This window comes from Phalacrocorax aristotelis, chromosome 10, assembly GCF_949628215.1.
Source record: "Phalacrocorax aristotelis chromosome 10, bGulAri2.1, whole genome shotgun sequence".
In the NCBI taxonomy this organism is placed as follows: Eukaryota; Metazoa; Chordata; class Aves; order Suliformes; family Phalacrocoracidae; genus Phalacrocorax; species Phalacrocorax aristotelis.
The window spans coordinates 11241082-11253771 of NC_134285.1; the positions used below are offsets into that span (position 1 = coordinate 11241082).

The 12690-nt window shown below is 35.9% G+C and overlaps 1 protein-coding gene across 2 annotated transcripts; it reads left to right on the top strand.

Moving 5' to 3' along the window:
- The first annotated feature begins 8644 nt into the window (after nucleotides 1-8644).
- Nucleotides 8645-12403, top strand: TNFRSF17 (TNF receptor superfamily member 17). 2 transcript variants are annotated; one of them, XM_075105230.1, is made up of 4 exons: nucleotides 8645-8714; nucleotides 10464-10598; nucleotides 10917-11048; nucleotides 11858-12402. In XM_075105230.1, exons 2-4 carry the CDS (start codon nucleotides 10484-10486, stop codon nucleotides 12112-12114), a joined length of 504 nt encoding a protein of 167 aa, XP_074961331.1. In that variant the 5' UTR covers nucleotides 8645-8714; nucleotides 10464-10483; the 3' UTR covers nucleotides 12115-12402. The 2 variants fall into 2 exon arrangements, with proteins under 2 accessions (XP_074961331.1, XP_074961332.1); XM_075105231.1 differs by lacking the exon at nucleotides 8645-8714 and having other exon boundaries at nucleotides 10178-10598; nucleotides 11858-12403.
- The last annotated feature ends 287 nt before the right edge of the window (nucleotides 12404-12690 follow it).

The window sequence follows — 12690 nt, forward strand, 5'->3', positions numbered from 1 at the left end:
AGTTTCAGTAATGACTAAAGCAAAATGGCATTATTGTTATGAAGAAAGAATAACAGTGTCATGGGATTTTTAAAGATGTCCTTCTATAGCTAGTTAATCTTAACATTGTTGCAGAAAATTCTTACTTCATTATGAAATTATGAGAATGAAATAGTAAGCTTGTATCTAAATAGGACTAATTACTCCAGAATTATTCTGACCCAGTATTTTTATTCCAGAGAAGGCAATTTGTATGGGGAATTATTCTGGAATAGGGATGGCTAAATCTATTACAATTTCCCTCCTGTCTTCAGAGAGAGCACATATTGGCACTGTGATGCTGTACATGGGGATCTGAAATAAGTAATTGTGTGTGACCTAAACTTGTCCACAAACACTAAATGGCTAAAGAATTTGGTTAACATTATCAGAAGAAAAATTATTGTTAGACTTTAGCGTATGCCAAGCACTTAACGTCATTCATAGCTGCTCGTGCACACTTATTTTCGTTGTAACTCCATTGCTCCTGTTGGCATTATACCACTGATTAGTTTTAGTTTGTTTTGTCCATCTGCAAAGTCACTAAAATAGTTTGTGGGAGATTATTTTTCTGACACAAAATGTAAGTGCTTAAATTAAGAAATGAAGAAAGAAATTAGGTTTACATTCTGTAAAAACGCTTGCGCCAACATAAAAATGTCACTGGCATTCTAACAAGTATTAGCTGAATCCAAACTTCCTTGCACAATTATTGTTTTCCGCATTGCCCCCAGTGTCTGTTAACACTGCTTCTCTGTGCTATGCACTTAATCTTTTCTATAACTTGGTTCCTAGCTAAGTAAACTTTGCATGTAGTAAGGGATACAGAAGTTGGCTGAGATTTACTTGACAGTGTTTATACTATTGTTAATTTAATTACTATTTTTAAGGAACATTTTTCTGTTCAGTTGTTTTGTTCTTTAATCTTTCTTTTTTTTTGGAAATACCAGATGTAGCTGCAGCAACATCACTTTTTTGAAAGCAGTGGTCTAATTAAAATGTGCTGAGCCAAAAAGGCAAAATCTACATTGTTCTTGATTTTGCACTGTGCCCAAATGACATTGAACAATATTGTCTCTAAAAAGAGCATTGTTCTGTGCAGCTTGTAAAAGTTAATGAACACAATAAATCCTGTAATAACCCCTTTCTTTTGTTTATTAGCAGTGTGTACCCCATCCCTAGAACAGCTTATGTCCTCCCACCCATACAGTTAAAACATAGATTTAACAATCAATGGATTTCTGAAAATAACTGCTTCAGAAAGTGTTAATGCTTTTTTTAGGAGATGATTGTCTGTAAGACTGCTGTTCCTTGAAGTGCAGTAACTTTTGGGAAGAAAAAGTGGTGGGTTTTTTGCATGTCTGTTGATCTCACATATTTTTAGGATTGTTGTGGTAGGCAATTTATAAGTGACTTCTTTTCTTTGGATTTTTTTTTCTGTAAATAGCTTTAGAGAATTGGAGAGGACTCAGACCAAGCCTGTGCTATAAGACTTGACAGTGTAGGTCAGTTGCCTTAGTGAGCAGAAAAAAAAAAATTACATGTGCTACCCAGAAGAGCTGTGCCAGCACAAAATGACCAATGTAGAAGCAACTACACAGCCAGAAGAATTCCTTTGTCAGCCTAGTTAATGTTGTTTGTGAAGGGAATGTAACAGTCGTAGCAGAAAACCCTCTTTCTCTTGGTAAGTGCAATGTAATTATGCCAGCAGAATTTCTGAAGTACAGTCAGGAAAAACAGCTGGCACAAGGATGAACAGAGAAACCTCAAAGCAGTGTCAGAACAAAGCTTTATTGTTGAAGTTAATATGTGGTAAATAGATCTGAAGCTACTCTTCTGTGAGAAATTAATTTCAACCTTTATGTTTAATTATTGACATAATAGTATTACTTTCTTTGGTTTTCATTTGGAATTTTCATTTTATTTCAGTGTTGAAACTCAAAATAACTTTTTTCAAATTAAACAGCGAAAGATAAAATTCTTACCTTTTTCAGGTACCTAATTTCTGTCACATAAGTAATACTAACTTAACTCATTAAAAATGGGCACTGAGAGGAATTCTGGAAGTCTTAGGCTTCTCCAGATCTTTAAGGAAACCAACAGTCAAATTTGGGTTCATGGAAGGAAGTGCTCTTGCTGGAGGCCCAGTGCTTGGTATGCCCATATTCTGCCAAAGCAGCATGTAACTCTAGGTGCGTGTGATGTAGATTTGAAGTTCAGAGGGAGTTGTCAGTGGTTGATAATTACATTACAAGAGAAAAGAAGTATATTTCATACTGGTCTTAAATTGTCCCTGGGTGTCACTCCTGAGTCAGACTGAAACATTTTAGAAGCAAATCTGAGAATTGTTTTTCCTTTTCTTTTTTTCTGTTGTTTCTGCAGTTGACACGTTTTTTCTTAAATTTATTTCCCATTATTCTCCATAATGATGTCAACTCCTGCAGGCCAATTTAACTTGTCTGAATTATATTATTCTTAGAGGATATTTTGGGGAGTTTTTGAACTTAAGTTACAGTATTGTAACTGCAGAAATACCTCCCTGGCAACACTTTGTGGATTTACAGTTAAATGACCAATTACTATATTTGATAAATCCTTTCTTATTTTAGACAATCTTACTAATTTCTGTCATCCTTTTGGAGCAAAATCAAGGGACAGGGAGAAAGCATTTATTAGTTTCAACATGTAACTCTATGTGGAAAGCCAATGCAAGCCCTGTAAATCCCATGACTGAAAAAAAGCTGAAATGTAACTTCACTGGTTCACTTATTTACCAGTAAATATTACATATTATACATGTAATATATATATTACATATAAATAATATATGTATTATTTCCTAAAGGCAAATATCACTGTAGGAGAACCATCAGTATCCAGTAACTTCAGACCTTCAGACGTTTTTGTGTATGTGTGTGCACAGTCTACATATAACAAATTAGTGTGCCGCTTAGCAGATTTAATGTCTACTCTACACGGCATTGGATAAATTCTTAACATAACTACAGTTTCTAAGAAACAATATCCTTGCCTTAATGTCACTTAATGCATTTATTCTTAATGTTTCTGGTTTTTGTTTCATTGGTTGGCCAAATCCAATATTCTACTTTATAGACAGCTTCTGAATTTAGGTATTAACATCTCTCATATTAAGCCAGTTTGTATAGCACACTTCTCACAACAAAGTGCTTAAAAGTTTTCTCTGGTTGGTTGGTTTTTTAACTTCCTCCTATCAAAATTGCTCAAAAATGAAGGTTGCACAAGAATCTTGTTAGATAGAAAATGCCTTCCTTACTCCTGTAGCACATCATTTCCCCGAGTCTGTTTTATTGCAAGTGCCATCACCCGTCTACATAATAACAATCAAATTTTCTGCACGCTGCACCAAATAATCCTCTGTTGAGTGAGTTAGCTTTTTCTAGCACAGCTTGACACTTGTTTTTGAGAGTGAACAACAGTGTGTTTTACTGAGTTGAGAAACAGTTATGTTGGATTGCTTTCTGCTTTCGGAATAAATATTTGTAGTATGCTTTTTAGAGGCATGGGCAGATAACAAATGGTCCCCAAAAATGTAGTTTCAAAACTGCTCTACAGACACTTGTCTTCAGAAGTTCTGGGGAAATCTCATATGGTCAGGACTTATATTTATATATGACTTATATTTATTATATGAAATAATATGTTTTAGATGTGTAGCAAGGTCTGTCAATGGGAATACTGCTTATCAAGATCTTCTGATTATATGTTTGCTTTCAGACCCTTGACAAGTATGACTTTTGAATGTTAGGATGTGCAGAAAAGGCAACAGACCATGACAACTAATTCTTCATAGTTCTTCTACCATGTGTTGCCTCTGTTTTGTCATTACATATATCAATAAAACTATATATAGCTAAGGAGAAAAGACTGTGACCTGCATGGTCGTTGTTTGTATGAATGACACATCAGAGACTCTTTACTGTCATCGCTCCCCGGTTTCCTATGTGTGAAAAAGGTATTGCTTAATAATCAAGGATCTGTGTTTTGGGGCACATCTATCAAAAAAAAAAATTTATCGCTAAAGGCTGTAAGATTTGGGAAATAGTAGGCCAACCATAGGAGAAAAATTATCGCTATAAGAGACAGCAGTATTCTCCAGATCTCTGATGAAATGAGTTGTATTTAGCCTTTTACTTGAGGGGAGGTTTCCTAGAGTTTGATTGAAAAGATGAAACTTCTTTGCATTTACTTCTGTGTCCTATGATAAATGTGTTTGGACTCTAACTAGCCACATAGGAAAATGGTTTCTGGCCAACTGGTTATAGAGAGTGTAAACATACCTGTCACAAAATCTTATGATCCCATATACACAATATCAAATAATTAGGCATGAATTAATCTCTACTGTAGAGATTGACAGGACTTTTAAAATGAAGACATTGGCGCATTAGTTTGCCAAATCTGTTCTTCCGTGGTGGACTTAGTTTCACATCCCCACTAGGTAATAATCTGTTTATCTTTTTTTCTCTTCTGTTTCTGGCCTTTTTTCCAGGCCCCAGGGAATAGAACTCTATGAACTGACTGGACTAACAAATTAAAGCTGCTTGCCATGTGGTCAGGTAAGCCCTACAGCCCTTCCTTGTGCTTCAGAATACTGTAGAATGAAGAGCAGGACTATCCCTTTCACTGACACCAAGACTTTTAATCAGCTTAGCTACATATAATCTAACCACAACTTTAGTGTCCTACAAACCAGTCATACTACTTAGACATGAATTGTCATTGTGCTGAAACAGTCTGATTTAGAATATATCTCATTATATTTGAATGACAAAATATTTTAGGAATCACAATCTTAACACTTCTGCATATCATACAGCACATGTATTAAAGTACAATGACAGCATGCTGTTGTGGAGAAAGAAGTATTTTCCGTACACAGGAAAAGCCATTGCCAATAAGTAAAACCAGATGCACGTTTGACTAGGAGAACAGCAAAAGTAAAGTAGTTGTGAAGACTCTAATAATACTGCCTACGTTAGGAGTTATATCCTGCAGATCCTTTCATTGTTAATTGTCTCACAAATTAATGTCAAGTCTTACACTCCCCTCTAATATTTTTCCCAGAAGTCCTATATTTGGGTTTCATTTACTGGGAAGCATCTCTGCCTCAAGGTGAAGCTACTTGTGTACCGTCAAAAGATCATCCTAAAAATGTTCCACATGACAGCACTGAGTTTACAGTATGCCTCTGTTTTTTTTTTTTTTTTTTTTCCCATTATTATTATTATCTGGTCTATGCATTTTCTTCCAAACTACTGTTAGTGTTGCTCTGTCAAAACATGTACAGTTATGGGTTATGGAAAGGGGAAGAATGTGCATTGCCTGGAAGACATAAAACTGTACAAAGTTACCATTGTCTGCTTGCTTCCACTATCCTCTGAACTGCTTTGTATTACCAGTGACACCGTCAGTAAGAGCAGCAGCTATGGGTTCTTTTTACTGAACACACCAAGACTTCAGTTACTTTTCCACAAATGTTAGCTTCTTAATCTGCTTGAGAAAAGCAATGTTGATTTAAATCACATGAGTTTCAGACTTAGAAATAGAATGTGTACCTTATACCTCACTGAAACTGTATTCCTCTCTTTTTTTTTTTTTCCAGATCGTCCAGAAAGATACCATGATCTGGAAAGGAAAACCAAGGTCCACATCATGAACTTTTAACTCTGTTTCATCAGGCCATCCTGAACAGCTTCAGACCAGTCCAGGCTACCTTAGACTTATGTGAGTTACTTAAGACACTTTTGAGAGCCATCTGGTTTTCTAGAAAAGATTAATCAGATCAGTTACATAATAGCATCTTTTGGAATGTTACCTGTAAATTGTCAATGGTGTATCTTTCTTTGCTTTAGTAGAGCATAGGAGCCTGAAGTCTGATTTCAGACTTCCTTTTGAACCTCAGAAGAATCGGAGCTATAAAACTAGTAATCTTTCTAGAAGGGTCTTTAAGGGTGTCACTTTACATTTCAGAAGTGAAATTTGTGTTTCATGGATGAAATCATGTCTGTATCAATTGCACCAGAGAAAGTATTCTTACTAACTAGTTGAGTGCTAGTTTAAAAGGTTGTTGTGTTGACAACTTCAGTACATTTTTCCCTGGAATTTAGAAATCATACTTGGGTATAGCAATGGTGGGCATAGAGAAGCAATGTTATAAGCAGTGTGTATACCCATTCTAGATGTATCTTATTATTTATTTTGTTGCTTTTAGATCAATATTTCTCTCTTTAAGTCTGTTCTTCATGGTTCTTGTGAGTAGTAACATATATCAGATATGTATCAGTTGTAGGATACATTACAGCAATAAGTAGAGCAGAAGTGCATAACAAAGTTCAACAAAGACAAGTGTAAGGTCTTGCATCTGGGAAAACACAATCCAGGAGTGCGGCACAGGCTGGGATCTGCCCAGCCGGGGAACAGCTCTGTGGAAAGGGACCCAGGGGTTCAAGGTTGACAACAAGCTCAATATGAATGAACAGTGTGCTGCTGCGGCCAAGGCGGCCAACAGCATACTGGGTTGCATCAAGGGCATCACCAGCAGAGATAAAGAAAACATTATCCCCCTTCTCTCAGCACATGCCAGGCCACACCTGGAACAATGATTTCAGTTTTGGTCCCCACTATTCAAAAAAGCTGTGGACAGGCTGGAGAGAGTCCAGAGAAGGGCCACAAAGGTGATCAAAGAACTGGGAAGCCTGCCATTTGAGGATAGGCTGAGAGAACTGGGTTTGTTCAGCCTTGACAAAGGAAGGCCTAGGGGACACCTTATCACCATGTTCCAGTATTTAAAGGGTGGCTACAAAGAAGATGGAGACTCCCTTTTTACAAGGAGACACATGGAAAACATGAGAGGTAATAGGTACAAGTTACTCGTGGGGAGATTCCTACTGGATACGAGGAAAATTTTTCGCAGCAAGAACAATCAGCCATTAGAATGATCTCCCCAGGTAAGGGGTGGATTCCCCAAGAATGGACGGTTTTAAGATTCGACCAGACAGGGTGCTGGGCCATCTTGTCCGGACCGTGCTTTTGCCAAGAAAGGTTGGACCAGGTGATCCTTGAGGTCCTTCCAACCTGGTATTCTATGAACTCATACTTTGCATGGGTTTAATAATTTTAATTGAAAGCACTTAGTGATTTTTACTAAAATTACTTTGTACTGTTCCTGTGAAGTAGATAAATGTTACCCCTGCAGGTATGCAGGAAAGTTAGACTAACGTTTTCTAAAGAAAGCTACCTTCTTTAGCCAATACCTTTTGAAGATACCTTGTAAGTATCTGTGTGCATTTCTGTTTTAGGCTTTTTTTTTTTTGAAAACAGAAAAAGAACTACATGTGTTGACTTCTGGAGTGCTAAGGATTGTTTTTTACTCTTTGGTCAGTGACACAGAATGTGAGTGCATATGGGCGAAGTCACAGACACTTCTCAATAGAATCCCTCTTCCATTAAAAAAAAATGCTGAAGACAACCTGAAGAAGTGGCACATACAGGTGCTCTGTTTAACAGAAGCTATCGCTAGCAAGCATTTCAAGGTTTCAACACAAGGTAATACTGAACTTTAAGGTCTTTATCAATTATCATTTTTAAAGCTTAGCATTATCTATGCTGCCTACTTGGGATTTCTACATGCTATTTAACAACAGCACTTTGCTGTCTCCCAGCAAAAATACTCACCACTCTCAATCTGAACTTCTTTCTTTTCTTTGTGAAGCTGTGAATTAATATCAAAATGGTATAAACCTACCTACTTAGCAAAACTACTTTGTTCAAGAAAGCTAGTGTTTGAAATAAGTATACCTACACAATTCAGTCAAAAGTCAAAATAAAAAAGTGTCATTATCATACATTAAAAAATGAGGCAAGAGAACTGTAATAAAAGCAGCTGAAACAAAGACAGTCGTTCCCACGCCCCTAGTACAACTGGAGAAAAAAAAGTGTGAAACTGATTAAGGAACTGGTTCATTCATGTTACAGTGCACACGTGATTTCCCTAGACTACTAAAATAATGTTAGAAGCATTCAGCAGCTGTGATATAGTTTGAAAGTTTTGGAATTTGAGAGCTGTCGATTTCAGAAGGAATTTTACTACTGTGAAGACTGTACCTATCCTGCAGATGTGTAGTGTTGGAACCAGCTGTAGAAAACAATTATAGAATTAGTCAGCTGGTTCCTTTCTAAAATTACAAGTGGTCTTAGTAAAAATTACAGATATTAATATAAAAATGCAAGATAAATGGGAAGTTGCAGCACAGGAAAATATCTAAGTAAAGTTAGAGAGCATTTCACTGCAGTCAATGGAATTATATTGATAAAAGATTAAAGCCTAGGACCCAGCTTGTCTGTCCTGAAATTCACTTACCATTCCTGTGGATACCATGAAGATACTTTCACAAATATCTGTTTTCTTCAGATCACAGTTGAGAATGTGATTGTCTCCCCCATGATTGAAAAGGTTAAACAGCATCTTAGAAGCAAAGACTCAAACCACCCTACGTGTAAGCTACCAAATGTGCTTCATCAGCAAGAGGAATGATATTCTAGTGATAATTCAGGTTTCTTCCCCTAGACTGTGAATGTATGAAGAAAGTCAGAACCGGTTTTATGACTTCGGCATCAGCATTGACTTCCTGGTGAAATTTTTGGCATCACCCATGGTCTGTATCCATATTTCCTTTCATCACACCTAAATCAGATTTTGCCAATTCCTGTTTATCTGCTAATCTTGAATAGGGAGAAAAGCCTGTAATAGAAAGCCTACAGCTGCGCACCTGGTCTATAGAAACAAGTGCAGAAGCCACAAGTGATTCCATCTGCAAGAGACTAGAATACAGATTGCTTTGTTAGACTGTTTGTTCCACTAAAAACAGTTTGTGTATTCCCACCTGGTGCATTTTGTGGGAAAATATGTCTCATACATAGTAATGTGTTACGAAATTCCAATTCCTTATACAGTATTTTTATTTTCTCTTTCGGTAGTCAAAAAGGCAATTAACTTAATTATATCAAGGAGAAATTTAACTCTAAATAAGCTGTAATTCTAATCTATCTGTGGCAGTGATACCAGATAGAGGCAGTTATTGCAGCTTGCTAGATATTACTGGTTAATGTTGGATTTAAAATAAATTCTATTAGATTAAAAAGTCAAGATACAAGTAAGCTGTGTAAATTATTTTCATTGTGGTAGTCTGTTATCAAAGCTTTTTTTTCCTGGGAGAAGACCAAATGCATTTTCACAAATGTTACACTCACTGCGTATACACAGACAAATCTATGCATGTGCCCTGTCCCCTGTCTGGGAAGGTGGTGTTGTATACATTCTACCATAAGAATGAGATCTATGCCCATATATTTTTCCATGCTGGGTGCTGCAGTTTAGTACAGTGACAGTTGTGTGTTATGGAAAAATAAAGGAAAACTACAGATAGCGTTTTGAATAAAAATTGTAAAATAGTCATATAGCTCTTCTTTCACAATTAGAATGTAATCTTATTAAACTTCTCATATAACTGTTGTTATAAGCAAAAAACCAGCTTAAAATCCCAAAAATGAACCAAGCAAAAAAGCTGACCAAAACCTAACAGACTGGATAAATGAGGCTAATTTGGAACTGAGGAGCATTATCCTAGTGACTGAATCTCTAGATTTTGTCTTTCTGTTATAACTGAAGGTCTTAGATGTATTTTGTACAACACACTTATGAAGTAATTGTTGAACTTTAACAGTATTGCATTTAAATTCAGAAAACCGTTCAGTTACAAAAAGTAATTTGTTCATCATCTATGTGTTCTTAATATTATCGTCCATCCAGGGAAACAGGTTAGAAGGAAGTTGTCTGAAGTTGCAGAATGAGTCAGCAGCAAACCTAGAAACTGAATTGGTCGTATCTTCTTGCTGCTGTGCCTCCCCCCTGCATTTTTTTCATTTTATGCTCCTTGGACTGGGACAAAAAGAACATAAATTAAGCATTGCATAGTTTGCATATTACAGGAAAACATAATTACCTTGGCCCATCACTGTGAAATAACCCACAAAATACTAAAGACAAGCAATTGTTATGAACTCCTGTTCAGAGATTTTCTTGCTTTTCTACAGTTTGTAATGTTTAGCACCTGTTCAAGAAATGTCTCCTATAAATAACCATTTTCTGTTTCAGGCAAAATTTACATTGAAAATTATCTTGGTGCAGCTGTTCAGTTTTTCTACAGTTGTGAATTGCCAAAAAAAGGAACAGTAATTCCTTGGGTGCCTCAGAGTTAAATCCTTTTTATTTAACATACTACGTAGTGGAGCTGTGATCGAAGTCTAACTATTATTGCTAGCTGTTCTTAGATTTGCTAAAACTGAGAATTGAAAAGCCCTGTGTAGATGATCCTCACTCTTTTACAATTTCTGTGGCTTTTCAGTTCCATAATTACTGACCCTGATGGCACACTGCCCCAAAAATGAATACTTTGATAATTTGCTGCTCTCTTGTAAGCCTTGTCACCTTCGATGTTCTAGTACACCGCCACCTTCATGTGAAAACTACTGTGATAAAAGTAAGTAATATTTCTGCAATACTTTGTATTGCTATGCTGGAAATTTCTGTGTTGTGTTTTACATAGAACTGTAAACATAAAAATTTAAAGAAATCTAAGACCTGGATAGAGTTTGTCAGGATAGTACATATGCAGTGTTTCCAGTATGAGTATATGTGTTGAGGAGTAAATTTTTAAAGTTCTCAAGCTTTAGCTGAGCTGCCACTCCATAGAAATTGAAATCGCTCCTTTGATATAGAAGTTTTATGTGTTGGACATGTTTACTGTTCATTGGTTATTGTTTACAATTAATGTAATGCTTCTCTTTTATTTCATAAGGTACTGATTCAAGTGGAGTTCTTTGGATTTATTTGGGCTCAGGAATAATTTTAATGCTCACTCTGTTCACCTTAATGGTCTTGTTTAAATGGAAGCACCTAAAGCACCTAAAGGAAAAACTGAAAAACACAGGTGAATAAAAAAGATTCTTTATCAAATAATTTTAGATTATTGTACATTTTAGCAACTCTTACCATGTATAAAATTTGCGTATAATATGTATTCCAGATTCTGATAACTGTCTTTGTTGCATTGTTTTGTATTCCTCAAACACTCTCAATGAAGTTATTAAAGTTATTAGGGAATAAAATATCCAGAAGATAATAACTTGTAAAAGCAGCAATCTGTCTTTGTTGGTTCTGGATCATGTCAGGATCGTTTTGTTGCATTGCATATTCATACCTGGCTTACTTGCTGGTGTTTGAGAAATCATTTTTGAACCCTCAATAGCAAAAGATCTTTATAAGGGTTTCATCGTCTTCTCACTGAATGCAAAAAAGAATTATACCCAGGTAGAGGATACACATTCAATATTAGCTTTCATTTTATAAGACATCACATAATTTTACTTAATATTCTAGCCTGTGAGAAGTGTATGTGGTGTATTTTGGGAAGTGAAAAAAATTATGTTCTTTTTACATTTTACAAACACTAATATTTGTGGAGTGCTCAGTCAGTAAATAATAATGGAATAGAAAATATGTGTTAGAATACTTAAATGCTTATCCTGAAGTATCTTATCAGTAATATATATATATATATGGGGGTATATTGTCATAGGGCAAAAGATTATCACATATAACTACATCTTAAAACTTTCACTATATCTTAAAACTTTCAGTAAGGTTAGGAACAAGTTGGAACAATTAAATTTGGATCTTTAATAACTGTAAGCCTAGTATAGCATGATGTATGTACTAAACTAACGTGTATATTTACAGACTCTTCTGTGGAGCTGAACAATATTCTCAAGGCCAATACTGAAAGCAGTGTGAGTACAGAGGGAATTAGACACTCACTTCAACATGAAACATTAATGTATTCAGTGGAAGAATGCACTTGCAGTGATTGTGGCTTGGTAAAACCTCAGACTGGCTGTGAAACTTCATTTCCATTACCAGCTACAGAAGAAGGAGCTACAGTTCTAGTTACCACAAAATCTTTTGATTATTGCAACTATATTCTTGGTGCTGGGTGACTATGAGAAAGTATATTTTTACTGCATAATAATAAAGTAGTTATTCCAGTATAGCTATTAATCTTAATACTTGCAGCCAGTGGAGAAGGCTAGTACACAATCCTTATAGACTGAGCTTTCATTAATATTGCCATATTATTTCTAATTCTAGTATCTCTTTGGTCAAGTATTTCTACATTATTCTCAGGTACTAAACTAATTACTGGAATTTCTAATTTCTGAAAGTCCCTACATAGGATGGCTTTGTCTGCCTTTAGAGATTGTATCTAGTTATGCTGGATACATACAAACCCATCAATAAACAAGTTTGCGAATGTGTCTTTTATGTTAAACTCAGATCTCCTACCAAAAATTGCTTGATGGTACACAAGGAATGTTCCAAGAGTTAGAAATGAAGACCCAAATTACATCCCAGTCTTGTAAAGAATAATTTCAAATAGCCCCCATGACACTTGAAATCGAAATGTTCTTATGATGAATGCTTTTGTAGAGTACGGAGTCCGCCTCAGTTCACACAGTACGTCTGGGTCACACTAAGGGAGGCTGTGGCACTGTGGAGCACCATACCTACAATCC